Source organism: Phallusia mammillata, chromosome 1 (assembly GCF_965637545.1).
Source record: "Phallusia mammillata chromosome 1, kaPhaMamm4.hap1.1, whole genome shotgun sequence".
Taxonomy (NCBI): domain Eukaryota; kingdom Metazoa; phylum Chordata; class Ascidiacea; order Phlebobranchia; family Ascidiidae; genus Phallusia; species Phallusia mammillata.
Genome location: NC_137252.1, coordinates 22,027,034 through 22,048,262, shown reverse-complemented (window position 1 = coordinate 22,048,262; position 21,229 = coordinate 22,027,034). Strand labels below are relative to the sequence as shown.

Here is a 21,229-nt window from a genome sequence, read left to right as displayed (position 1 = left end):
TCGGGATTCGTCCCCGGGAGTGTCCTGGGTTCGAACCCCGTGAAAAAAAAAAAAACGATCCTAGATACGCCACTGCTACCGCTATAACCAGGGTTGCCATACCGACCTTATTTCTAAGATTTGTCCTTATTTTGAAGGGCTATGTCTTAGAAAAGTTCGTTGTCCTTATTTCTGAGAAATGTCCTTATTTTTGACTGGAGTCCTTATTTTGTCTTATTTTCAACAATTACTATAGCCAAAATATTGCAAGTGATATGTCAGGACTCGCATAAATGCAAAGATTTGTTCAAAAACGTTTGTTTCGTTTCGCATACAAATTTAATTTTTCGGTTGTCCTTATTTTTGGTTTCAAGTCGATGGCAACCCTGGCTATAACCCTGAAATTTCATTGTTACGTCATGTGCGTCACGCTTGAATACCAGTGGTAGGAACCAAAGTTTGTGATAAACCAAAAGTATATTTATTACGTAGACTTTGGTAGAAACCATCCGTGCGCTGTATGGTATATTGTTAAAAAGTTTGTTTGGTTCCTATCAAGTTTTAACTTAAACGGTTTCAGGATTTTATGGTTATTACGTTCCACAGCATACTGTCCAGTGGCAACAAACTAGCACGCTCCAGTGTCCACCATGCTCTAGGACCGGAACATGTTGTCACGCTCGGTTGGGCCAAGCACACCAGCACAAGTCACATAGAATACTAACACTAAGCATAAAAGAATAAGAAATCTATAGTCAGACGGTTTTAGGGCTGAGCTGACACTTTCAAAAACATAACACAATAATTCAAGAAAAATAAACAGGAAAGGAGTAAAATTTCTTGTTTCATAAGATTTTAGAAAGAAGAAAAACAGGAAATGTTTCTTAACATGTTTGTTTTTTATGCTGTTCAAACTCTCACTTTCTGTCTTTCTATTTCTGTGTAGTTCAAAACAATCGATGTACATCAATGGCACCAGATCGCTTTTGAATGTTTTTTGTGTATGTAGTGACGTAGTGTTACCCTTCCTTGCCAAGTTTCACCTGTATTTAGTTGTTTCACTGTCTAAGCTTTTACAAGTTTCAAGTCGAGTAAATCCTAATGGATTTTTGTCACAACAATCTGTTCAATGCTGACTAACTATTGCTGCAAAACCTTATTCTTTCACACAAAATTGCTACTATTGTTTTCATTCCAGATAGGATAACTATTTCTGAATGTTTTTTTTTTCATACAGTTAAAGCAAAAAATATCATGAAGTTGAAGTTACTTGTGGTTTGGGCAATCTTCATTCAATCAGTGGTTGTGCATTGCAAAGAAATGGATGCCTATCATGAATCAGTAACTATGGATGTTATCAACAACAATAAATTATATTCATTTTTCAATTTCACAACCATTTGGGACTTCAGTGACAAGTTTGCACCACACCATTACAATCTTTTTCCACGAACATTAGGTGAATTAATACTAAAATATCAAGTAGCTGAGCTTCACTTTACAATGACTCAAGGTCTATGGCGAAACCATCAGTGGGGTTTGCCACATGCTTCTGCCCCAACTGGGGCCCAACTCTGGGTGTGGTTTGATGGCAACACGGTTGACGTCGATAAAAATTGGATTGGATTTACGAATGCACTATCTGGTTTGTTTTGTGCCTCACTGAATTTCATTAATAAAGCAGTGACTGTTACACCCACCATGTCATTTTTCCCAACTGGTGCTTTTGAGGGTGGATATCCTAACAATAAGTTCTTGCGCTATGGCACACTTTCTAGAGAAAACTTGTGCACTGAAAATTTGACCCCTTGGATGAAACTTTTACCCTGTGGCTCCAGAGCAGGACCTGCTTCCTTACTAAATCCAAGTCAGCTTCATCACAGCAGATTTCTGTCAATTGGAATACATTTTATGACCCAGTGTCAAAGTCCAGATTGCCTAAAAACCTTTGTAGAATTGCAACAGCACATTTCGGTAGTGTTTGACATTGGTTCAGGTACACATCAAGATTTCACACTAAGGTCGTTGTTTTTACATCTAATTAAACCAGCATGCCCTCTTGCAAGCACCAGTGTAATAAAATTTAAAGTTCCATCCGATGCAAGTATATCTCCTCCAATTAAAAAGATTGAGGAATTTTATTTGGTTCAAAATCTGTTTGAACTGACATCTGACACAAACTATAAAGTAAAATTGAATAAACAGCATCTAGAGACCATTCATATTCCTGAAGGTATAACAAGTCATTGTTTTCCTACTGGTTTGGGATTGGAAGGAGGTTTAAGATGTTCCCTAGTCAACAATTTGCCAAAAAATGTGACTGTTGTGTTTTTCCAAGTTGTGCCATGGTTTCTTTACACCCAGCTTCATACACTAAAACTTGAAACTGAGTCAGGTCATAGAATACAACCTGATATTGTTAACTTTGCACCTGCAAAAATACGAGAATCTCCGCACAAACTTGAGTTAGTCTTCATGCTACTGGCTCAAGAAGTGACAGTTCTTAACATTCAATTTACAAGGGGATTTCAAACTTGGACAGAGCACCCACCAGATGCAAATCATGGTTACTACATTAGCCCGGCCTGTCTTACTATACCAACAGTAGAGCTAGGTAATTTAAGTCGTGATCATTCTTCTAAAGTGCAAAGAATATTTAGTGAAGCATTACTTATAACAATCCCTGTTCCTGATTTTTCAATGCCTTACAATGTTATATGTCTTGTTTGTACGGTAATTGCTGTTGCTTTTGGATCTTTACATAACCTGACAACAAGGAGGTTGCAAAAAGTTTCACCGAAGCACAAAAGTCCATTAAAGAAAAAAATAGATTGGCTTCTTGAAAAGATTTGTAAAAAGGCATTGGACCAAGAAAAAAACCCTTCTGATACTAGGTAAAAAAGTATCAGGCAACCGCTTTATTTTTTGTGTAAAACTTTCTGGTTTTATGAAGACATTTTCATGAAAAGATATGATGTGATTTTTGCCGAGTTTTAATTGCATTTATCTATGCAAGATTACATAAAACACTTGCTTTTTTGGCTGTTCAAAACAAATTAAAACTTCAGAGCAGTGTTTTTCAGCCTGGGGTTCGCACTTTAAGCGGTCGCAAGGTCGCAGCATCTTTTGTTTAGCATAGTAACTCACACAACAGTTCGGTCCAGAATTGGCACAACTGCATTTGCGATTAAATATTTCTATGTGTTTGGTTTTTGTCTTTTCTTAAAAAATAAAGCACGAATTAGTGTATGTGTTTGTGGAAAGTAAAAACGGTTGAGAACCACTGCTTTAACGGGACTGTTTTTGTGGTGTGCTATTCCAAATGTAAAATCTTAAATTGCACTGTGAATTGTCACATTTTGAAAAGGACTGATTTTCAGTAAAATTTTCTAAGACAGGAAAAATAATTTGATTTGTGTTGTATTGTATGTTCATTATGAAATTTCCTTTTAAGGGGCTTTGAGCAAAAATGTCACCACCAAATCGTTATAGTTGATTATAATGCTTTTTTGTATTTTGTTACTGGTATAGATTTGAACCCCACAATATTTTCTTTGGCATGAAGATAGATAACTCCAGTTGTTTGTCTGGTTGCTTTTAGGCAACAAAAACACAGGAAGTTTTTTGTCCAAATCAATTTTTCTTTGTTTTTCAGTTTTTAGACGTAGGTATTTAAACTTTAATTGCACCATGTCATCGCGAGCTTTGCGAAAACTTCAAGGGCGCGGTGATGTCATGTCGATTGCCAAACTACATTCAGAAAGTAGTGAAGAAGAAGATGTAGTTGAAGCTCCATCAGTCAACAAATTTGCTCTGGTTTGTCAATTTTAAAGTTGCTAAGAATTTAGGGGACACTGGCTAATCACGTTTCCAATTGCAGACAAATCTATTTAATTGCATAACCAATTTGCTAAGCTTTGTTTAGGTTTAACCAGATTATGTGATAATCCAGATTTCATGTAAACAGTGCATGTATAGATAGACTGAACTGACTAATCCAGGTGGTTTTCAAATTCCAAAAACTGTTGGCTATAATTTGTTCAGAAAGTAAACATGACAAATTAAAGCAAATATTTTGATCAACTGGATTGATAATTTCTATGTGAAAAGTGCACAATCCAAATTGGTTCTTAAAACATCAAATGAAAAGAGACTATGACTATTATCACCTTAAATACAATATTGTGTGTGTCATGTTGTAGAGTGCCTGTGTGTTGTGAATTTATTTCGAACAAACATGTTTGGTGCTGAATTGAAAACAATTTTTTGGAGGATTTCAGAAAAAAAGCAATTGTTAGATTCAAAAAGTGATGATTTCTATACAGCAAGGGCACAATTCAATGTTTATGCTGAACAAAACTGAAACAGTTATAAGTTACTATGTTCTTATAAGATCTTGGTTTTAACTCACAGTTGAAGATTGGTGACTTGTGGTACAGAATCATCGCCAACTAAATTTTTGCAACCACTTGGTTTCGATAGACTCCTAAAACACTTTTTGTGATTAAAGCACAATTAATGTTCTTCTAATTAGTTAAACGATGAGAATGAATATTCAAATGATGAAAGTCATGAAGTGCTTGAAAGTCCAGCAAAAAGCGCAGTTCACACCACTTCAAATCAGTCTGCTGTGAAGAAACGAAACAAGAAAATGAAAAGGAAAAACAATCAAGACACAAAAATAAAGGATACAGTAAGACAATATTCAAGCAAACAATTTTGTTATACACAGCACATGTACAATTAAGCAAGTAGTTTCAAGTTGCAGTTTTGATTATAAAAACATGTATAACATATTAGATAAATGAGGACATAGACAAGCTTCTAGAGGTGATTGAGGAAACAAAAGCAAGCTCTTCGAAGGTGCCTTTAAACTCCACCACTGATTCCAATGCAAAAGCCCTAAGATCTGTCTTAACAGTAGAGCACAGGTAAGCTTTATTTTCATCAACCAAAAAGTTTTGAGATGTTGGATTGCTACCAATAAGTGATTAATGACCAAAATTTTCAACAGTGATTATACTCGGCAACTGCTGCCATTTAAAAGAATATTTCAGTTTGCTCTTTTTGATAATTTTTCCTTAAAGTTTTCAAAAACACTTCGCTGCTTTATCAAACCAATACATTATATGGTAACATTCTACAGTAACATACTCCTTAATAAAACTATTTTTTATTGAAGCATTTTTTTCTCTCCATGTGTTACGGTTAATGCAAAGTCGGTGTAAGCTCGTTGCAACCAATTGTTTGTCTACTTTTGGCTAAAGCATGTTTTTCTAATTTTTATTTGTGACAAACCTAGATTTCTCAATCCGGATAACGAGTTACGGAAGATATTTGGGTCCCGTGCTCTCATGGAGGATGCTTCATACAGGAGAAGAAACCAAGCTAAGAGCAATCGTGGAGTGTGGCTTACTCAGCCTCAAAATAATTGGGTTAAGCTTGGAAGAACTGGAATTACTATGAATCTAATAGAGACAAAAAATGGGTTTGTTTGCGTATGATTCTGTATTTGTCGTGAATATTTTTGGTTGTCTACCTAAAAGGGAACACAGGTTGTTTTGTTTATTCATACTTCTTTTCTGTGTAATTTGAACTTCTTTCTCTGTTTTGGTCAAAGGAGAATGCAAATGTATTGAATTTTTCACATATGACAGATATAAAAAGTAGTGAACTGCAAATTTTCACCCCGATTGTTGGGTTGAATTCCATGAATACCTTTAGTGCCATTTACTAATTGGTCTTCTCAAAGTAAAAATGATTATGCCATATTAATACAGTTACCAATTTAAAAATACATGTGGACCCATTCGTTTCTGCTTACAGAAATCCATGTCATAACAGCCATGTTGTAAACTGCAAAAACTATATGACAAAAGCTTTCTAGTTCCCTTGAGATGTGTTGGACCCATTTTTTAATACTTTTTCAAATGGGCTATTAATATTTTGTCTATATTTTTTAGCATCATGTAAACAAAGTGTTTTTATTAAATTACCTTATCTACATTTGATGACACCTGTTTTTTCAGAAACACTCAAGTATTGTATATATTTAATTATATTTTTTAGTGTGCAGTATTTTAAGTATGAACACTCCAGAGATTACCAGGATGTCCAGTTTAAATTTCTCGATGCTGTTGAAACTTCAGATCATAGAAATATTGCAGTAAGTTTCAAATGATCACCTATTACAAAGATTGTATTTGTGTACTGCAATTGTAAAAAAGGGGATGTTTTCAAGTTAGATTACATGATTATTATAAATTCCTTTTGGACATTTCGATTATAACTGCAGCTGTACCATGTGCTTTTAATTGTACAAGTGCATGAAGTACAAGTGCAAGAAGTTTCTATAAAGTAAATCTTATGTTGCGTTATGTAACATAAGCCATTTAATGACTATCCTATTTGGAAAAGTTTTCATGAAATATTTTTTTTGTAGTCAGTGCTGGAACGTCATACCTATCATGTTGACTCACTGGTTACTTTCAGTGATGTGTACAAAGTTCATGATGACATCAAAATGGCCAGAGAACTTATTGGTAGGATTTAAATTTTTTATAATTCGGTAACATACTCTAAAGTTGTTTGTCTCTTGGTATTTTGTACAAAAACAAGATGGTAAATACAATGTGTCCATGGCTGATTGTATGCTAGTCAATACAAACCTTCTTAAACAGTGTTATTGCCATTTTTTCTTTTTCAGCACAAAAGTGTTGTGGGTAAACAGTTTGAAAAAAGTCTAGCAACATATTTTATGTGATATGTTATTAAAATGTTCTTACATTATTTTTTGTCTCTTACAGAGCGTGCCTTATACTGTTTGGAGCGATCTTTTCATCCTTGTTTTAATCTCACAACAGGCTTGTGCAGACTTGACTACAAGTATCCTGAAAACAGGTTTGTCCCAAGTAAAAATTAAACAACCAACAATATATGGTGTAAAAGGGGTAGGCACATTTTGATTTCACTAAGTTAGAATGTTTGACATATTGACTGAGATGTTACTTTTGAGGATGGTACCATAGCCACTTTTCATGCTGCCAGTCACCACAACTAATAAGTGTCCCTGCCAAAATGTTTTGAGATTTTTAGTTTGGCCACTTAAAATAAACTTGAAATATAAATGCTTGGTTTGATGTCATGCCACCAAATAATGTTTTTACGATTTTTTTCCTTATAGACACTATGAATACAATTTTGCTGTGTTTAAAATAGATGTAGATGAAGTTAGGTTGAATTGATTATGACTTGTCTTGTGTTTTGTTCAGTGCCTTCTTGTCCTAGTGTTTGCCATGCTAGTCTTTAAGGTTTGAAAAAATTTAAAGCTAATACAGGATACAAATTTAACAAGTTAGATTATTGTGGTTTATTGTTTGATTTGCTTGCTGCTGTAGATCGAATTATCCCCCACCCCCAAAAAATATTTTAAACAACAGCAAGAGTCAGGATGTTTGGGTCGGAACGCAAAGATATTTAAAGCTTTTCAAGAAAGTCAACACACATAAACATGTTTTCTAGATGTTTGTTTCTAGCCTTGTACAAACACATGAACTTTGTGGCTCAAAGGGGTTGCAATCGGACTGCATTGGAACTTGCCAAAGTTTTGTTGAGGTCGGTTTGTTTCTTTCACAACATTTAACAATTATGTAATTGTCTTCTCTAATTTGAATTGTGACTAGCACTGCTAAAATCTTTTTTTTTAAATCATTTTTAGTGTTAAAATTTAAAATCTCTATATTTTTGTTGTTCTAGAATACTTTTATTTATGTTTATATTTACAGCCTTGATTCTGACAATGATCCACTTGGTGTCTCACTTCTCCTTGACTATTTTGCCTTACGAGCTGCAGAATACAAATTTATGATCAGATTCGCACAGGAATGGGGGGTAATTCAAATAAGTTTAAAGATTGCTCTACTGCTTTAAAAAAACTTAGCTCTGTGTAATTTTTAATATCATTTTTAATTTTTTGTAGAGACACATCATATATACTTTATTTCATATTTGTCTACAAGCAAATGTAATTAATATTTGATTTGAAAGGCATCCAGAAACCTTCCTCAGCTTCCAAACTGGGCTTATTCTATTGCACTTGCACATTTTCACTTGAATCAAGAGGGGGATTTGGTTAAGGCTGACAAATGCTTGCAGGATGCACTCATCATGTTTCCATCAGTAAGTTTTAAAATATGTTTTGGCACAGTCTGTGTACTTATGTTTGGTGTATATTTGTGTTCAATGTCACATTGTTTTCATATTTTGAAACAAACTACATGTTTTCAAAATATACTATATTCCGATTTTTTTACCATTCATGTGACTTTGCAGGTTTTGCTTGCTTTGTTAGATAAGTGTTCAGTTCAACCTGATAAAAAGGTCACTGCATGTCCTCACTTCAAAACTACAGAAAGGTAAGAAAATGCTTACCAATAGAAGTATAAGTTCCACAATCTTTTAAAAACTCTTTTACACCCTAAATAAAAATTCAAAACATTGCATTTTAGGTTGGAATAATGGTGTTTGTGTACATGTGGTGTGAATTGCTGGTTGGATATTACTAATTTTATTCACTGAACATTAGCATGGTTTTGCTTGCAAGTTAGGCCAATCAATGTTTTGTGTGTGCTGAGTTTGTTTGCATCCAAGTACCTCAGGTCATGAGTCCAAGTGCTTGTGTTATTTACAAATTATATTTATTTATTATGATGAGTCATTGCCTTCTGTCCAACTTAAGTCTGTCTAATAAGATATTATTTTTCCAATGTAAATTTGCCTGAAAAAGTTTATTGAAATCTTATTGTTATTTTTAATTGCAGTTCACCTGCCGGTCTGTCCATCCTTTGTCACCTTTACGTCGGACGATGTTATTTGATGTGGAAAGCCCCTGATGTTATGACTTGGTTGGAGAGAAATGTTAATGTTGCTATGCAAAGAGTTAACGACAAAGAACCGCTTGTTATAGACAGTGAAAGGAAGTAAGTAGTTGTAATAACTTCATGCCCTTACTGCTAAATCTTTGTTGTTTGTTGATTTTGTTCATTATATTTATTACTGCTTTTGATATTAATTAGTTTGTGGATTTATTGTGGAGACGCGCCATGTTTTTCAATTCAATCGTCCGCCAAGTTGGCCGAGTGGTTAGCGCAACCGCCTTGTGATCACAAGGTCATGGGTTCTAATCCTATCGGTCGCTTATGTTTCCTTGAGCAAGAAACTTAAGTGGCATTTTTCCAACCCAGTGGTTCCCGATTAGTTGAACTAAATTGATCAACGGACTTGCAATAAAAACACGCAGCTCGACGGCGGACTCTTTGTGAGCATAACGCATTCAGGCGTTGCCCACCCACCGAGGATAAAAATGAAACAAACAACAACAACAAACAAACAACAACAACAACAATCTGTGGCCCAATGGTTTTGCCACTAGCGGCTAAAGTGTTTAATTTTGCATACTCATGCCCTGCTAACACACGTAACTAGTGTTCGAAAGTGTATCTATGAACGAAAACGAATGATTTTTTGAAAACGCGTAATTCATGTGATGTACAGCTTAATACACCACCGGTGACGTAAGAGACGTTGTAGAGCTGATTTTTGTAACGTCATAATGCACAGAGCATTAACTTGAGATGCTCGGTGCTCGACCAAACAGAACATGAAGATTTGCACTTTTTTGGCACATCCCTACAACATTATATTTTTTTCCTTGCAGAAGAAAAACGCGGTATCAAAAACCGCCGTTGAATGTTTACAGACATGCCATGATATCGGAAATTGATGGAGTCAGCTCTCTACTGCCTCTGGTAAAAACATATATATTATATATTGTGTGAGCAATTTTGGATTAAAAAACTCACAATCATTACTTTCGTGTTTCTACAGGATATTAGAATGGGAACAATGCTAAGTCACGATCCTCTACCTCCCAGTGATACTGTGACGTCATATACGAGGCCTCCAAGGTAATAATCAGTTATGTAGCGAAGCTTCGGTTTGCCGAACTTATTCGGATTGGTCATTTTGACAAAGACAATTTCGAACATACAAAAATTCGATTACGCATTTGTAATAATGTTCTGAAATACCAACAATGGAGTCTGAGGCTCAAGGCCGTGAAATGTCATCACTGATAATAATAATAATAATTGTATTTTGAGCGCAAAACGCGATTTTCCGCCTATACGTACGTCTCACACAACAATCTTTCGAACTGTGCTGTGCCCAATACCGCGTTAAGCGGTGTTTTTAAAACATTTATTTTGTCCAACCATCATGCATTCAGTATTTCATTGGAGATTGAAATATGTCGTCCTGCTGTAGCACTCCTGATTACCTAACAGCAAACCTCGTGTGATAAACTGTTGCGTACAGTTTCATGACGTTACAAATGATGTGGTCGGTCGAAATTATTCTGCAATAACTACCAAATATTCGGTTTTTGGTTCTAAGCTAACCGGTCGATTCGGTGCATCACTAGTCATAATACGTAGTTGAGTGGAGTTTCTGGTTTCCTCGGTGGGAAAATGCGCCTGGATGCTAAGCCTAAAATAGCCGCACAACGTCCTAAACGTTACTAACCCAAAAATATGTAAGGTACAAGATTCGGATAAAGGTCAAACGCAGCGTTAAATAGCAAGGAGGACTCCTTGACCAAATATGTGTTTAAAAATACATTTTTTATGACATGAAAATCCCATAGGTCATCGAGCGGACGGCGTGTGAATCCTGTAAGTCTGTTCTTCCATTCCTTGCTTCCTGGGTTTAACCCCGAAGACCCACTAGTTCTACCGGAACCCAATGCTGTTGATGGGGAGCAGGGAGAAGTCCGTGGCAATGTTCAGACTCTCATGAACGCGATGCGTGAACTATTGCACACTTTCCAACAACCGCTAGATGGCGACGCAGAGGAGGCGGAATTCGATGAAGAATGGGATTGAGATTAGAGTAGTTGGTGACAATGATGTCAAGTGCAATTTGAGTTGTTTTTGTTGTTGTTTGGGAAACCGGTGTATATTTATTTGTCAAAGTAAAAGAAAGTCTTTTAACAGTAGGCCTATGTCACGCAAATTATTTTCAAAGTCGGTCACTGGGTGGTTTTACTGTATTTGGCAAAAACTGGATTTTCTTAAAACTTTTTGCGTGTACTACAGTTACTGCAGCATTCCGCTTACAAAACTTGAGTATGTTGTTCAGCGTGAGTATAAACATTAATAAACGCCTGGTTTAGTCTTTGAAATCGAATACGAATTCCAATGAGATTTTCGGTTTGCCAATGTGTGTCGGCAACCGTCATCAGTTAAGTGGTGTGTTCCTGTAGAATCCGGTAACACCACATGCACCTGTCGTCGATCCAAATTGAAACCTGCACAAATGATCACCAACGTCGACAAGTAAGGTTCAATGAACTTGAACAAAAGCGCGCAGCCGATCAAAGCGACAAAGTTATTAAGGGTCAACTGCAGGTCGAAGTTCCTTCCCTTAATCACGGTTTTAATCCTCTGCCTGTTAAATGCTTAAGTAACAATCAGGAATTTGCGGGTTTTCTTTTTTGGTGTCGAGTTATAAATAATGGGCGATTTGTGATTGATTTGATTGCTGGTGAACAAAAATGATAATTTAAATCGTAGTAAAAGGCGCAAAATCTATTTTGATCCAAATTTCTGGGTGTAACAGACATAGTTCCATGCAAAAGTTGTTGTTTGAATTTCTGGGTGTAACAGACGTTAATCCATTAACACAAATTAGAATTGAAGTAGAGCCGTTGAGTAAACCATTTTTGTATGGAAAGTTAAACAACAACTTTTGCATGAACAAAAAAACACATTCAAACTGTAAAACAGAAATTTGCAAAAAAGGTTGAATCGTCCCTTTTTCTATTCGCTAGCTTTCAATACCTGTTGAAGTATTTATATACTGCTGTGACAAACCCGACGTTTGCGAAGCCGCTATACGGAATACGCTCCAGTGCGTGCACGTGATCATTAAGGTTACGTTTTTCGTACGCGACAGAAATTGGTTAAATGGCGTCTGGTAGAAAATATTATGCGAGAAAAAAAAGGATTCCTTTGCACTTTTTAGACTTGACGTTAGGTGCAGTTAAGTATATGTTCATTCAGCATACGCGAAAGTTTCAGCTTTAGTGAACACAGGTCGTATACTTATCAAGTTATCAGTTACGAAGTTGCTGTAGCTATAATTTTTAATATTTAATGTTGTGTTTGTAGTCCGATAGTAAATGTTTAAAGATGGATTCTGCAGTCACGGCGTTCCATGGGGCTGTTTTGCCAACCCGTGTGAACCATAAAACTTCTGAATCAACTAACGTAACGTGTGAAAATTCCCCATCTGTTTGTGCTGACGTTACATACATTGGGTTAAGCTCAGGATTTTGGCCGGAATGGGCACTTCCCAGACCGGCATGGACGTTTTCCACTTTCCCGATGTCTCAGCAAATATCTCAGATTCCCCCCAAGTTGGACAGCAGAGGAATTTTGCAAAAGGACTTGTACACCCGTCTGCGCGATCTACATGTTTACGCGTCGATGGCTCAACAATCCAACAACGTCATCAGAAGTGCGTCAGTAAAAGTTTCTCCAAGAAGCTCAATACATGAAGCCAATTACGAACGCCATGCTCAGGACAACGTTGACGATATTTCACACTCATCCACATCAGAAGACACTTTAACAAATTCTCCTCGCAAAGACTGGCGTGACGCTAGACCTGCGTCATCGTCACAAAATAACGCTTATTGCCCTCGGGATTGCTGTGATAGGGGTATTGTGTGCAAAACGCCACCAAGTGCCAAAAAGTCACCGCCTTGTGATAGCGAAGAAACGAATGAGCGTCCGTACTTAAAGTTTGGAGTCCGAGCAATTTTAGCCAAGCACAAGCCGACAGAAAGTTGTTTGGACAAAGGTAAGCTTTCAAGTGAAGTATATATCTTATGTTATAAGCTATTGGTGCCAGGCATAATATAGCTCTATAAACTTGATTGGAGTGAAGTATTTGCGATTTTTTTGGCGAGTCGCATAAAATCATTTTTATAGGCAGAAATTTAGATGAAAAAAAATCTGTGTGACCTTGTCCGCAACACGCCAAAAGTATCATGACATTATCTCGGAGTCGGACTGAGAAAAAAAGTACCCATTGAAACACAATATATGTTTTATTTAGGCGACAAACCAACCTGGCGATACTTTCATATTTAACATAACCCGAAGCATGTAGGTTTATTTGTAGGTTTGTGGTATTAAGCATCAACAACAGTCTAAAACCGGATTTTCAAAATTACCATGGCGCCATCCGTGTTTGATTTCAACCCTGTCCGCTAAAATGTAAAAGTTATCAACGATTAATCAGTCTCTACTAAAGCGAATACAGTGTGTACATTAGGTTTAAAAGGGCGCCGGTTAAGGAGGCCACAAAATCTTACTCAAACACCATCTTTTTACTTGCATCTCTTCGAACGAGGGGGCGGAAATTAATTTCCAGAAATGACATTTTCACACACTTCGAGCTCCGCAAGTGTGTGGATATAGAAAGATTTTGATGAATTGTCATTGATTTTATCTTTACTTTACTTTACTTTTAATTTATTTGCGCACTGTTATCTTCGTGTAATCACAAAAAATTACAAGGTCCAATTTAATCACTTTTTATGATTTTAAACCATTTAGAGCAATATTTGCTTTGCATGTCGTTTATCGTGGTCACAGTCGATGAAATAAACTTGTTCTCAGGCTACTAAACTGCCTAAAATAAATCAATTTGCAAAAAATAAATACTTACTGAAAGTAAATTACAACCAACAAAAACGTTCCACAGAAACGTTCAATTTTGATTTAGCGAAAAGTGGCAAAACTAGGCATGGAAGTTATTGATGTCTGCGGTTGTGACAAAAATATGACAAGAATAGGTACATGTAGAATGTAGATATTTTCTGTATACAATAAATGTCCATTAAAGGATTGCAAGCCCTGATTTCTGAAAATCTTAGAAATAAAATTGCTTTTCTTGACAGCTTTGAGGTAAATGGTAGTTGCAAGTCAAATGTTTAAACTTTTAGAATTTATATTTCTGTTCAAAGTAACCGGTACTTCAGCGTAAAAATATCGTATCCATCATCACTTACAAATAACGCTGGGGCTAAACTTTATACCAAAAATCACCTGCGTTGTCCAAGCTTTGGTCTCCGATGTCCACTTTGCGTAGTGACCTTGGATTTAGATTTTTGACCTTGCCGATTGATTTTCGGTCATTTGTCCGGTACTTGGCGGTAAGCCAATACCACCCATAGTCCTTCGAATGAATGACCCAGATTCGGGTATCCCGACCGTCGGATGACCCTTGTTAGCCCTTATGACCCTAAGTACCCTTCCGGTGTCGGTGGTAATTGGTCACCAGAAGTGTGATCCAGTAATGGGTCGTACCTGTCTAATATGGGCCCAACCTTTGTCTTGTCTGTTGTTTTGTATTTTGAGAGGAATGTCTAAAAGACAACGTTGTCAAAAACTTCGCCTATTTAGTGCAAAGTAAACTTGATTTAAGCAAATTATACACTAATCATTAGTTTATGTTTGAAATGGAATAATAATAAATGCTTTATGTTGATTTTTTTATTTTTGTGGTTGACATCATTTATCATGTTTTATTTTTTTGCGATAAATTGTTGTTGAAATTACTTTTTGATTGGCCTGTTAATATTCTGATTTTGCAGTCACAGCAATTTCCAGTCTCCGGGATCACGTGACTCCACCATCCAATGAGATCCCTTCAACCATGGTCAGTCAGGCATGTCCGTTTATCGCCCCGAGTGCATTCATGCGTAAGTGCTTTGCATGACGTAGCATTCTGTGTCCAATGTAGCAGGTTGCTTGTTTTTATTATTCCAAACCAGAAACGCCTTTAACACCTGTTATTATCACACTAAATAATGCTTCACTCTTTTTATTAAATAAATAGCCAAAAATAAATATTTATGAGCGTGAAATACAAAAACTCAACTGTCACTTCACTCCCTGTACTTTTTCATACAAGCGAGCAAATTTTCTTCATGTGATTTTATGGTTTAATCAATCATTTTTTTACCACAGCATAATCATTTTTGGGATTTGACGAATGAAAATATTCAGTAATTGTCACGTCGACTTTAAACTCTGTATTTTCTGTTCATTTCAAAAAAGTCATACTTTTTAAATCAGCTGTTAAAGCAGCATAGAGTGTCACAAATTAAAGTTCTTTTCTAATTAACCTGTCTCGGCCTACCTCGTATAAGTCAATTAGTGGTAAAGCCTCAAGTGCCCTGGTATCACATTTAACATCCCGCCAACCACAACTTTTACGCAGATTCTTCGTCAAAATCCAATTTTAGCACTCATTTTTTGTTTTTGATGTACTGAAGCTATAATTGTGTACCAAGAGAGTTTAGCTACTTCGCTTCAATTTGCGAAATTATATACGTGTCAAAATTAGAAATGATACGAAATTCGCAAAAGAAAAGTGTCTGTGCAATACAACCGTCATTGTGCACCGACATATTTGTCCGCTTTAAGGTAAATGTACTAAATTCATTAGAAACCATCTTAGTATCCATCTTGTTTAGTTATATAGACAGTGCAAACGACACAAAACTGTTTCGTAGAGTTTTTGAGAGTCCAGTTTAATGGGTCGTATACTCGTATTGCTACGTTTTTTCAATAAAAATCCATGTATAAACTCAAAACCTGCAAATGGAGAACCGGCCTTTTCTTATCTCGTCATTTAAATTGTTTCACTAAAGATCAGCATTACATTCAGGTCAAAATGTTTTTTTTTAATTTTTAGCCACCCACTCCCCCTACGTACACCACGTGACATCGCAACCAGTTTTGCCATGGTTACCGGGGGCGATTCGCGGTAAAAACCGACGTGGTATGTTGCGTAGAGCAGTTTTCTCTGACACTCAACGCAAAGCACTTGAGAAAAAGTTTCAACAGCAGAAGTACATTGGGAAGCCGGATAGAAAGAAATTGGCTGGAAAACTTGGTCTTAAGGACTCACAGGTATAAGCGAAATGAGCGAAATTTTAAATTCTTTGAAATCGTCATAAACGACACCATTTGACTGTGGTAATACTAATATTGATGTATATGTTTGAAACTCATCGGAAACAACAATGTGCAAAAATGACAAATATATGCAATATGTTTTTCAAACTGTGATACTTTGAAAATAAGGATCTGTTGAAAATTTGTGATGTTTCGGTTTCATTTGCCTGATTTTGTATTTCGGCGACAATTTAAAATATCCTGTGATAAAAATTCACGAAACTGTATCCCCCGTACTGTTGTTTACCCCTAAGCTCAATCCCTAAAATGAAGTGTAGCTCAAAATGTTAGTGAAGTGACACACAGCGATACGTTATCAGCCAAACTCCCTGAAAAAGGATGCTCACATTGTCCATTTTCGTTTATAGGCGCCAAAATAACAACCCACATCGTAATAAATCTGTTAGAATTTCAATTACCGTCCATCGCTTAACCGTCGATCCTCCCAACGGCAGTCTTGTAAAAGCAGCTATACAAACAGAAAAGACAGATGCTTCAGCGAAAATATACCCAAATTACTGGCATCAGACTAAACATCAACGCCTTTGATGTTGCCAATTCACATTGCAAACTGTGGGCAATAACGATAAATTATCCGGGTTTATAGCAGCGAGTTTTTCACTTTATCCCGCCAAAGCAGCTGTCTACTCCTATTGCACGTGACTTTTAGCTGCTACTATTCTGTTGTAGCAGTTTTCGAGCGGTTTTGAAACCAGTGCAGCAGGTTTACCAACTGATATTACACAGATTTTTAGTTGTTATTTTACTTGCAGTTTTACCCAATTTTTGTGTTTGTGAAAATGTATTAATACTAAAATAATAGCCAACCGCTGCAAATTGTATTAAAACGTCACAACTGATTAATATTTTTGGTCGTGTCCTTAAATGTATACCGGGAGAAAACATTTGGCATTACGCATTCAAAATTTATACCTTACACCGCAGTCGCATGCTCTAAATTGGAAGCTTTCTAATCTCCCTAATATTGCCTTAAACACCACAAATTCTCAAACGTTCACGAAAGTCCTTAGCTCGCAATTTTATTACATTGACTTTCTGTCAGCTAAGTGAGTTATTCGCACGTTTATGGTCGCTGGTAATTTCATTAAAGTAAAACCATGTATTCTTTGTCGTGCCAAATTTACAAAAAACATGCCGACTTTACAACATAAACATTGGTCGTCAGAGTCAAAGGCAAAAATACCAAGCCGATTTACTGTTCTAATTCACCTGAGATTTGTAAATTGAAAACGTGCTTATGCTTAGGTCAGGTGGCACCTCGCAATACACATCAGCTATGTTCCCATAAAACTTTTCAAAATTGTTGATAGGACGTGATTTGAAATACTTGGTCGAACGTGTTTCAGCTCAAGTCGACTAGATTTTCTGTTATCGACAGGGCTTATGTTGTTTTTATCAGATCAAAGAGTTTCCCTTGTGAATCAAAATTGCGTTACGTTTTCGCACAATGATCTAGGTTCAGTTAAAAGCACTAGGGCACCCGTGAACTGCTGCGCACCCAACACAACAGTTCAATTTATAATGGCAACAACTTTAGTTTGTAATATCCTAAATGTAGGTACACCGCTAGGTGGTAAGCTGCTATTTTTATCGTTAACATCAGAGTTGTTGGGTGTACTTCTGGTATTCAACTGATAATTACAGGTACAAATCATTCGATTTGCAACGAAAATTATATTCACCCGTGTCACAGAAATTCCAAAACAATATTGAATGATTTTAGTGCGACACTCGGCCACATTTACGCTACTGCAAACTGTTTGTTGATCATTGTTAGTAGGCTAGTTACACTGTATACATAACACCGTATATACCTCTTACAGACAATATTAAGTACCTTTCCCAAATATGTTGGTTTAGAAAGAAAGTTCTCTAAACTATATTGAAATCGTTCTGTTATTGAGCACTTTCAAAATGGTTTGGAGTCAAACGTATTGTTTTGCCTGCAATACATCTGCATGAAATGTAGCTTGTCGGCGTCGCAGTCAGGGTTCTAAATTTAGGTGAAACTTGATTCCGAGACGCCATTTTGTGTGGAGTTGTGACCTTTACCATGTTTTTCTCAGTTGTTGGTTTCAGGAAAAAAATGTTTCCAATCACACAAAGCCAGAAAATTTTTCTCAAATATTTTACTTTTCAGTATTTTGAATTTATTAAACATGCATGTTTAACCACTAATGTTTTTTTACTTCTTATAAGCAATCTTATGTATGTTTATTCTAGGGCTGAAGTTTTGTTTATCACTATAATCTGCTAATAAAGGACAAAACTTTTCACAAACGTTTACTCATGTCAAATTAAAAAAGTTTATTATTTGTAATCCAATTTTTCAAAAACTGCCATTATGCGCGACTAATACATATCGCCAATTCACAATTGTTCCACGATCTTTTGCCTGTTTGTCAAACAAGAACCGCAGGCAGGAGCCAAACGTCGAAGGGTAAGAAGTATTGATGCCTTCTACAAAACCTGACAGGTACTTAGTTGAGGCGACAAGGTAGATTAATGAGCCCCACGTTTTGTTACCCATGACCAGGAAGGCCATAACTCAAGGTTGTTGAAAACTTGGAATGTACTTTAAAACTTGAAATTGATCAATTTCCAATAACTTTTGTATTGTTTGGTAAATATGTCAGAAATCCGTTTCGAAATGTTTCAAAAATATATAAAGTTCAAAAACCCTTGTATAAACTTTGTTTTAGTTTGTATTTTGTTACGAATATATATACCTGTGATATTTACCGCTTCGTTATTCGAGTCGTTTTCGTTACATCTAGTATAATGTGGAAAGTATGTTTTTTTAATCCACTAAACATGGTATTTTATGTATCCCACGAATTTTGAACAAAGCTCGAAAACTGCAAATTGGTTGCTTGCCGCGTAGTTTTGTGTGGCGAATGTATACACGGGGTCTAAATTACCATTTTCCGCCATTTTCGGCTTATCAATAATCCCGTTTTCAAAAGCCTAAAGCAAAATCGGCTTAGTGGCCTAACCCCTGCCATTGCCTTAACTAATGAAGCGCAACCACGCTGGTTTTAACATTGCCTGTGGCCGTTTTCTGGTGTTGCTACACAGCTAATAAGGCGTGGTGACCCAGGATAACCCCGTCGAGGGGTCATGACCTTTTACGATGTGACTATCAAAGCTTAATTAGACTGTCATGAATTGATGTATTTACTGGCTTCAAGTTTATAGATTTGTTTTTTTCGCGTTGAGTGCTGACCGGAGTGATGTTGCCGTAAACATACACGCAGCACGTATATCCCTTTTCCGCGTGTCGAGGTAATAGTCATTATTGGTGAGAAGCCAAACGGTGTCGTTTTTGTTGTTTTAAACAAATTCTTGTCGTTGCTTTGCAAGGTTGTTGTCTAGAAACTTGGTTTCTGGTCCATATAAAGCTGTTGCACCTTTTTGAAGTGTTTTTGCCTGCGAAACAAACTAAGTTAGTTCAGCATAAATATTTTCTGAGATTTTATATTTTTGGGGGTATATGTTAATCGGAAGCAACGTTCCTAGAGGCAATCTACTATTTCATTAATAAAAAATGCAAAAAATGATTCATGAAAATATAAAAACGCTTTTGTTTAATCTCAGGTGAAAATATGGTTCCAAAACCGACGAATGAAATGGCGCAATTCTAAGGAACGACAAATGCTCAGTGCAGTTGAGTACACAAAAAAAGATGACGAGACAAAGTCGTCCTGTGACGTCATCAAACCAAATGAAAGCATGGCGTCATCAATAGGTCCTTCCGCACCAGAAGCAAATCAGTTTCGATCCGATTACGGAGTGACGACATGTCTCACCAGCGACGTGATGATAATGGAATAAATTGCTACCTTCAGAAGCTTCGCCTTCACAACATCACGGATCAGTGGTGTAAATCTAACTCCAACCATGACCCCGAAAAAGTTCCCATAAAGATGTTTTCTTCAATTTCTTGTATGGCAATGGGTCTCAATTTGATAGCACTTTTCTATTGTTTCGTTCTTTGTAAATAAACGGTTAAACCGACGTTTAAACTGTTTGGTTAGCTTTTTTTCATGCACATTTGATGCAACTTTTGGCCTAGAATTTGTCTTTAAACAAAGCAAATTGTTTTAAATTGAAACATTTTTTAACCGTTCTTCACTTACTAACCACTGCAACTTTAAAAATTCCACAAGGTTTGCTAAAATAACAACAGCAAAAAGTGCGGTTATGGCTCATTAAGTCCCCAAAACATATGGTGTTTTGTGCTGAAATGGCATTGACACTCATTGCAAACCGGCTTTTAGCAGAGTGCTGTACATAAGTTAGGTCCCACTTCAGCTTATCTTAATAACCATCTTCAGGCCTCAAGTTGCATTCACAGTTGATACAATGGGTATCGGATTCGAGGTTTGTGTGGTATCAACTGTCTTTTAACAATGTGGCAGTGTTTCTTAATAACTCTGTGAGGTAGGCCATAGAAACAACAAGTTCGCAAGATGCGCATTAAACAGCATCCTTCAAAAGATCACCACAAGAGAGCTAAAGCAGAACAAACCAAACACAACAAGACAGAGTATGACGAAAATATACAACTTCAATTTGAATTTTAAGTTTTAATCAAAAATAAGAACAATTTTTCAAGCGAAATAAAACTTTGAATGTAAGTTACATAGGATGCGATTGACCTATTTTTTTTATTCAGCAGACTTCACGAAAAACGAAATGATGTAACAATTAGGTCAGTTTTCGTTCAATAGCTGGGCAAGCCTTTGATGTCGGATTAGTGTAATAATGCCTTTATAACGTGACAAATCCCGATTTTTAGTGTCCGTTAGACCTCTTCAACCCTACACTGTTTACATTCAAGTCACCACGGCCAGCAAATGTTGACCAAACCGCACGACAGTTTTAAGTGAGATTTTTGTTTACCAGTAAAACAGTCCCTGTTCCGGCTATTCATTGCGACATTTATTGCATTCGCAAAGTACCAGGTGGCCTTTTATCGCTGAACCAATCGACACGTACAACAAATATTGCCCCGATTAAAAGGACATCTGTGCTAACCCGATGTGACTGAAGTTGGGAAGGTACTTCCAATTCGGAAATGTGATATTTGTCCACGTTGTAAGTTCGTTTGTGTTCAGGCGCGGAAGGCACCTGTC

The 21,229-nt window shown here is 36.5% G+C and overlaps 3 protein-coding genes across 3 annotated transcripts; all 3 read left to right on the top strand.

Moving 5' to 3' along the window:
- The first annotated feature begins 532 nt into the window (after window positions 1–532).
- LOC145232681 (GPI-anchor transamidase component PIGT-like) lies at window positions 533–3,634 on the top strand. Its single transcript, XM_080097353.1, has one exon. It carries the CDS (start codon window positions 1,234–1,236, stop codon window positions 2,875–2,877), a length of 1,644 nt encoding a protein of 547 aa, XP_079953479.1. The 5' UTR covers window positions 533–1,233; the 3' UTR covers window positions 2,878–3,634.
- On the top strand, window positions 3,604–11,223 carry LOC145232673 (ribosome quality control complex subunit TCF25-like). Its single transcript, XM_080097340.1, has 15 exons — window positions 3,604–3,795; window positions 4,514–4,672; window positions 4,780–4,910; window positions 5,282–5,467; window positions 6,049–6,145; window positions 6,422–6,521; window positions 6,786–6,879; window positions 7,501–7,593; window positions 7,764–7,869; window positions 8,026–8,157; window positions 8,311–8,393; window positions 8,799–8,957; window positions 9,695–9,785; window positions 9,865–9,944; window positions 10,682–11,223. Exons 1-15 carry the CDS (start codon window positions 3,670–3,672, stop codon window positions 10,917–10,919), a joined length of 1,875 nt encoding a protein of 624 aa, XP_079953466.1. The 5' UTR covers window positions 3,604–3,669; the 3' UTR covers window positions 10,920–11,223.
- Window positions 11,224–12,214: 991 nt separating this feature from the next.
- LOC145209280 (uncharacterized) lies at window positions 12,215–20,155 on the top strand. Its single transcript, XM_080079546.1, has 4 exons — window positions 12,215–12,900; window positions 14,702–14,809; window positions 15,808–16,025; window positions 19,689–20,155. Exons 1-4 carry the CDS (start codon window positions 12,228–12,230, stop codon window positions 19,923–19,925), a joined length of 1,236 nt encoding a protein of 411 aa, XP_079935672.1. The 5' UTR covers window positions 12,215–12,227; the 3' UTR covers window positions 19,926–20,155.
- Window positions 20,156–21,229: the final 1,074 nt, after the last annotated feature.

Coding starts and splice junctions, on each gene's coding strand:
- LOC145232681 (XM_080097353.1), top strand. CDS start 1,234: ATGAAGTTGAAGTTACTTGTGGTTTGGGCAATCTTCATTCAATCAGTG.
- LOC145232673 (XM_080097340.1), top strand. CDS start 3,670: ATGTCATCGCGAGCTTTGCGAAAACTTCAAGGGCGCGGTGATGTCATG. Junction 6,880..7,500: donor TACAAGTATCCTGAAAACAG/GTTTGTCCCAAG, acceptor CATGTTTTCTAG/ATGTTTGTTTCTAGCCTTGT. Junction 8,394..8,798: donor CACTTCAAAACTACAGAAAG/GTAAGAAAATGC, acceptor TTTTAATTGCAG/TTCACCTGCCGGTCTGTCCA.
- LOC145209280 (XM_080079546.1), top strand. CDS start 12,228: ATGGATTCTGCAGTCACGGCGTTCCATGGGGCTGTTTTGCCAACCCGT. Junction 14,810..15,807: donor CGCCCCGAGTGCATTCATGC/GTAAGTGCTTTG, acceptor TTTAATTTTTAG/CCACCCACTCCCCCTACGTA. Junction 16,026..19,688: donor TTGGTCTTAAGGACTCACAG/GTATAAGCGAAA, acceptor GTTTAATCTCAG/GTGAAAATATGGTTCCAAAA.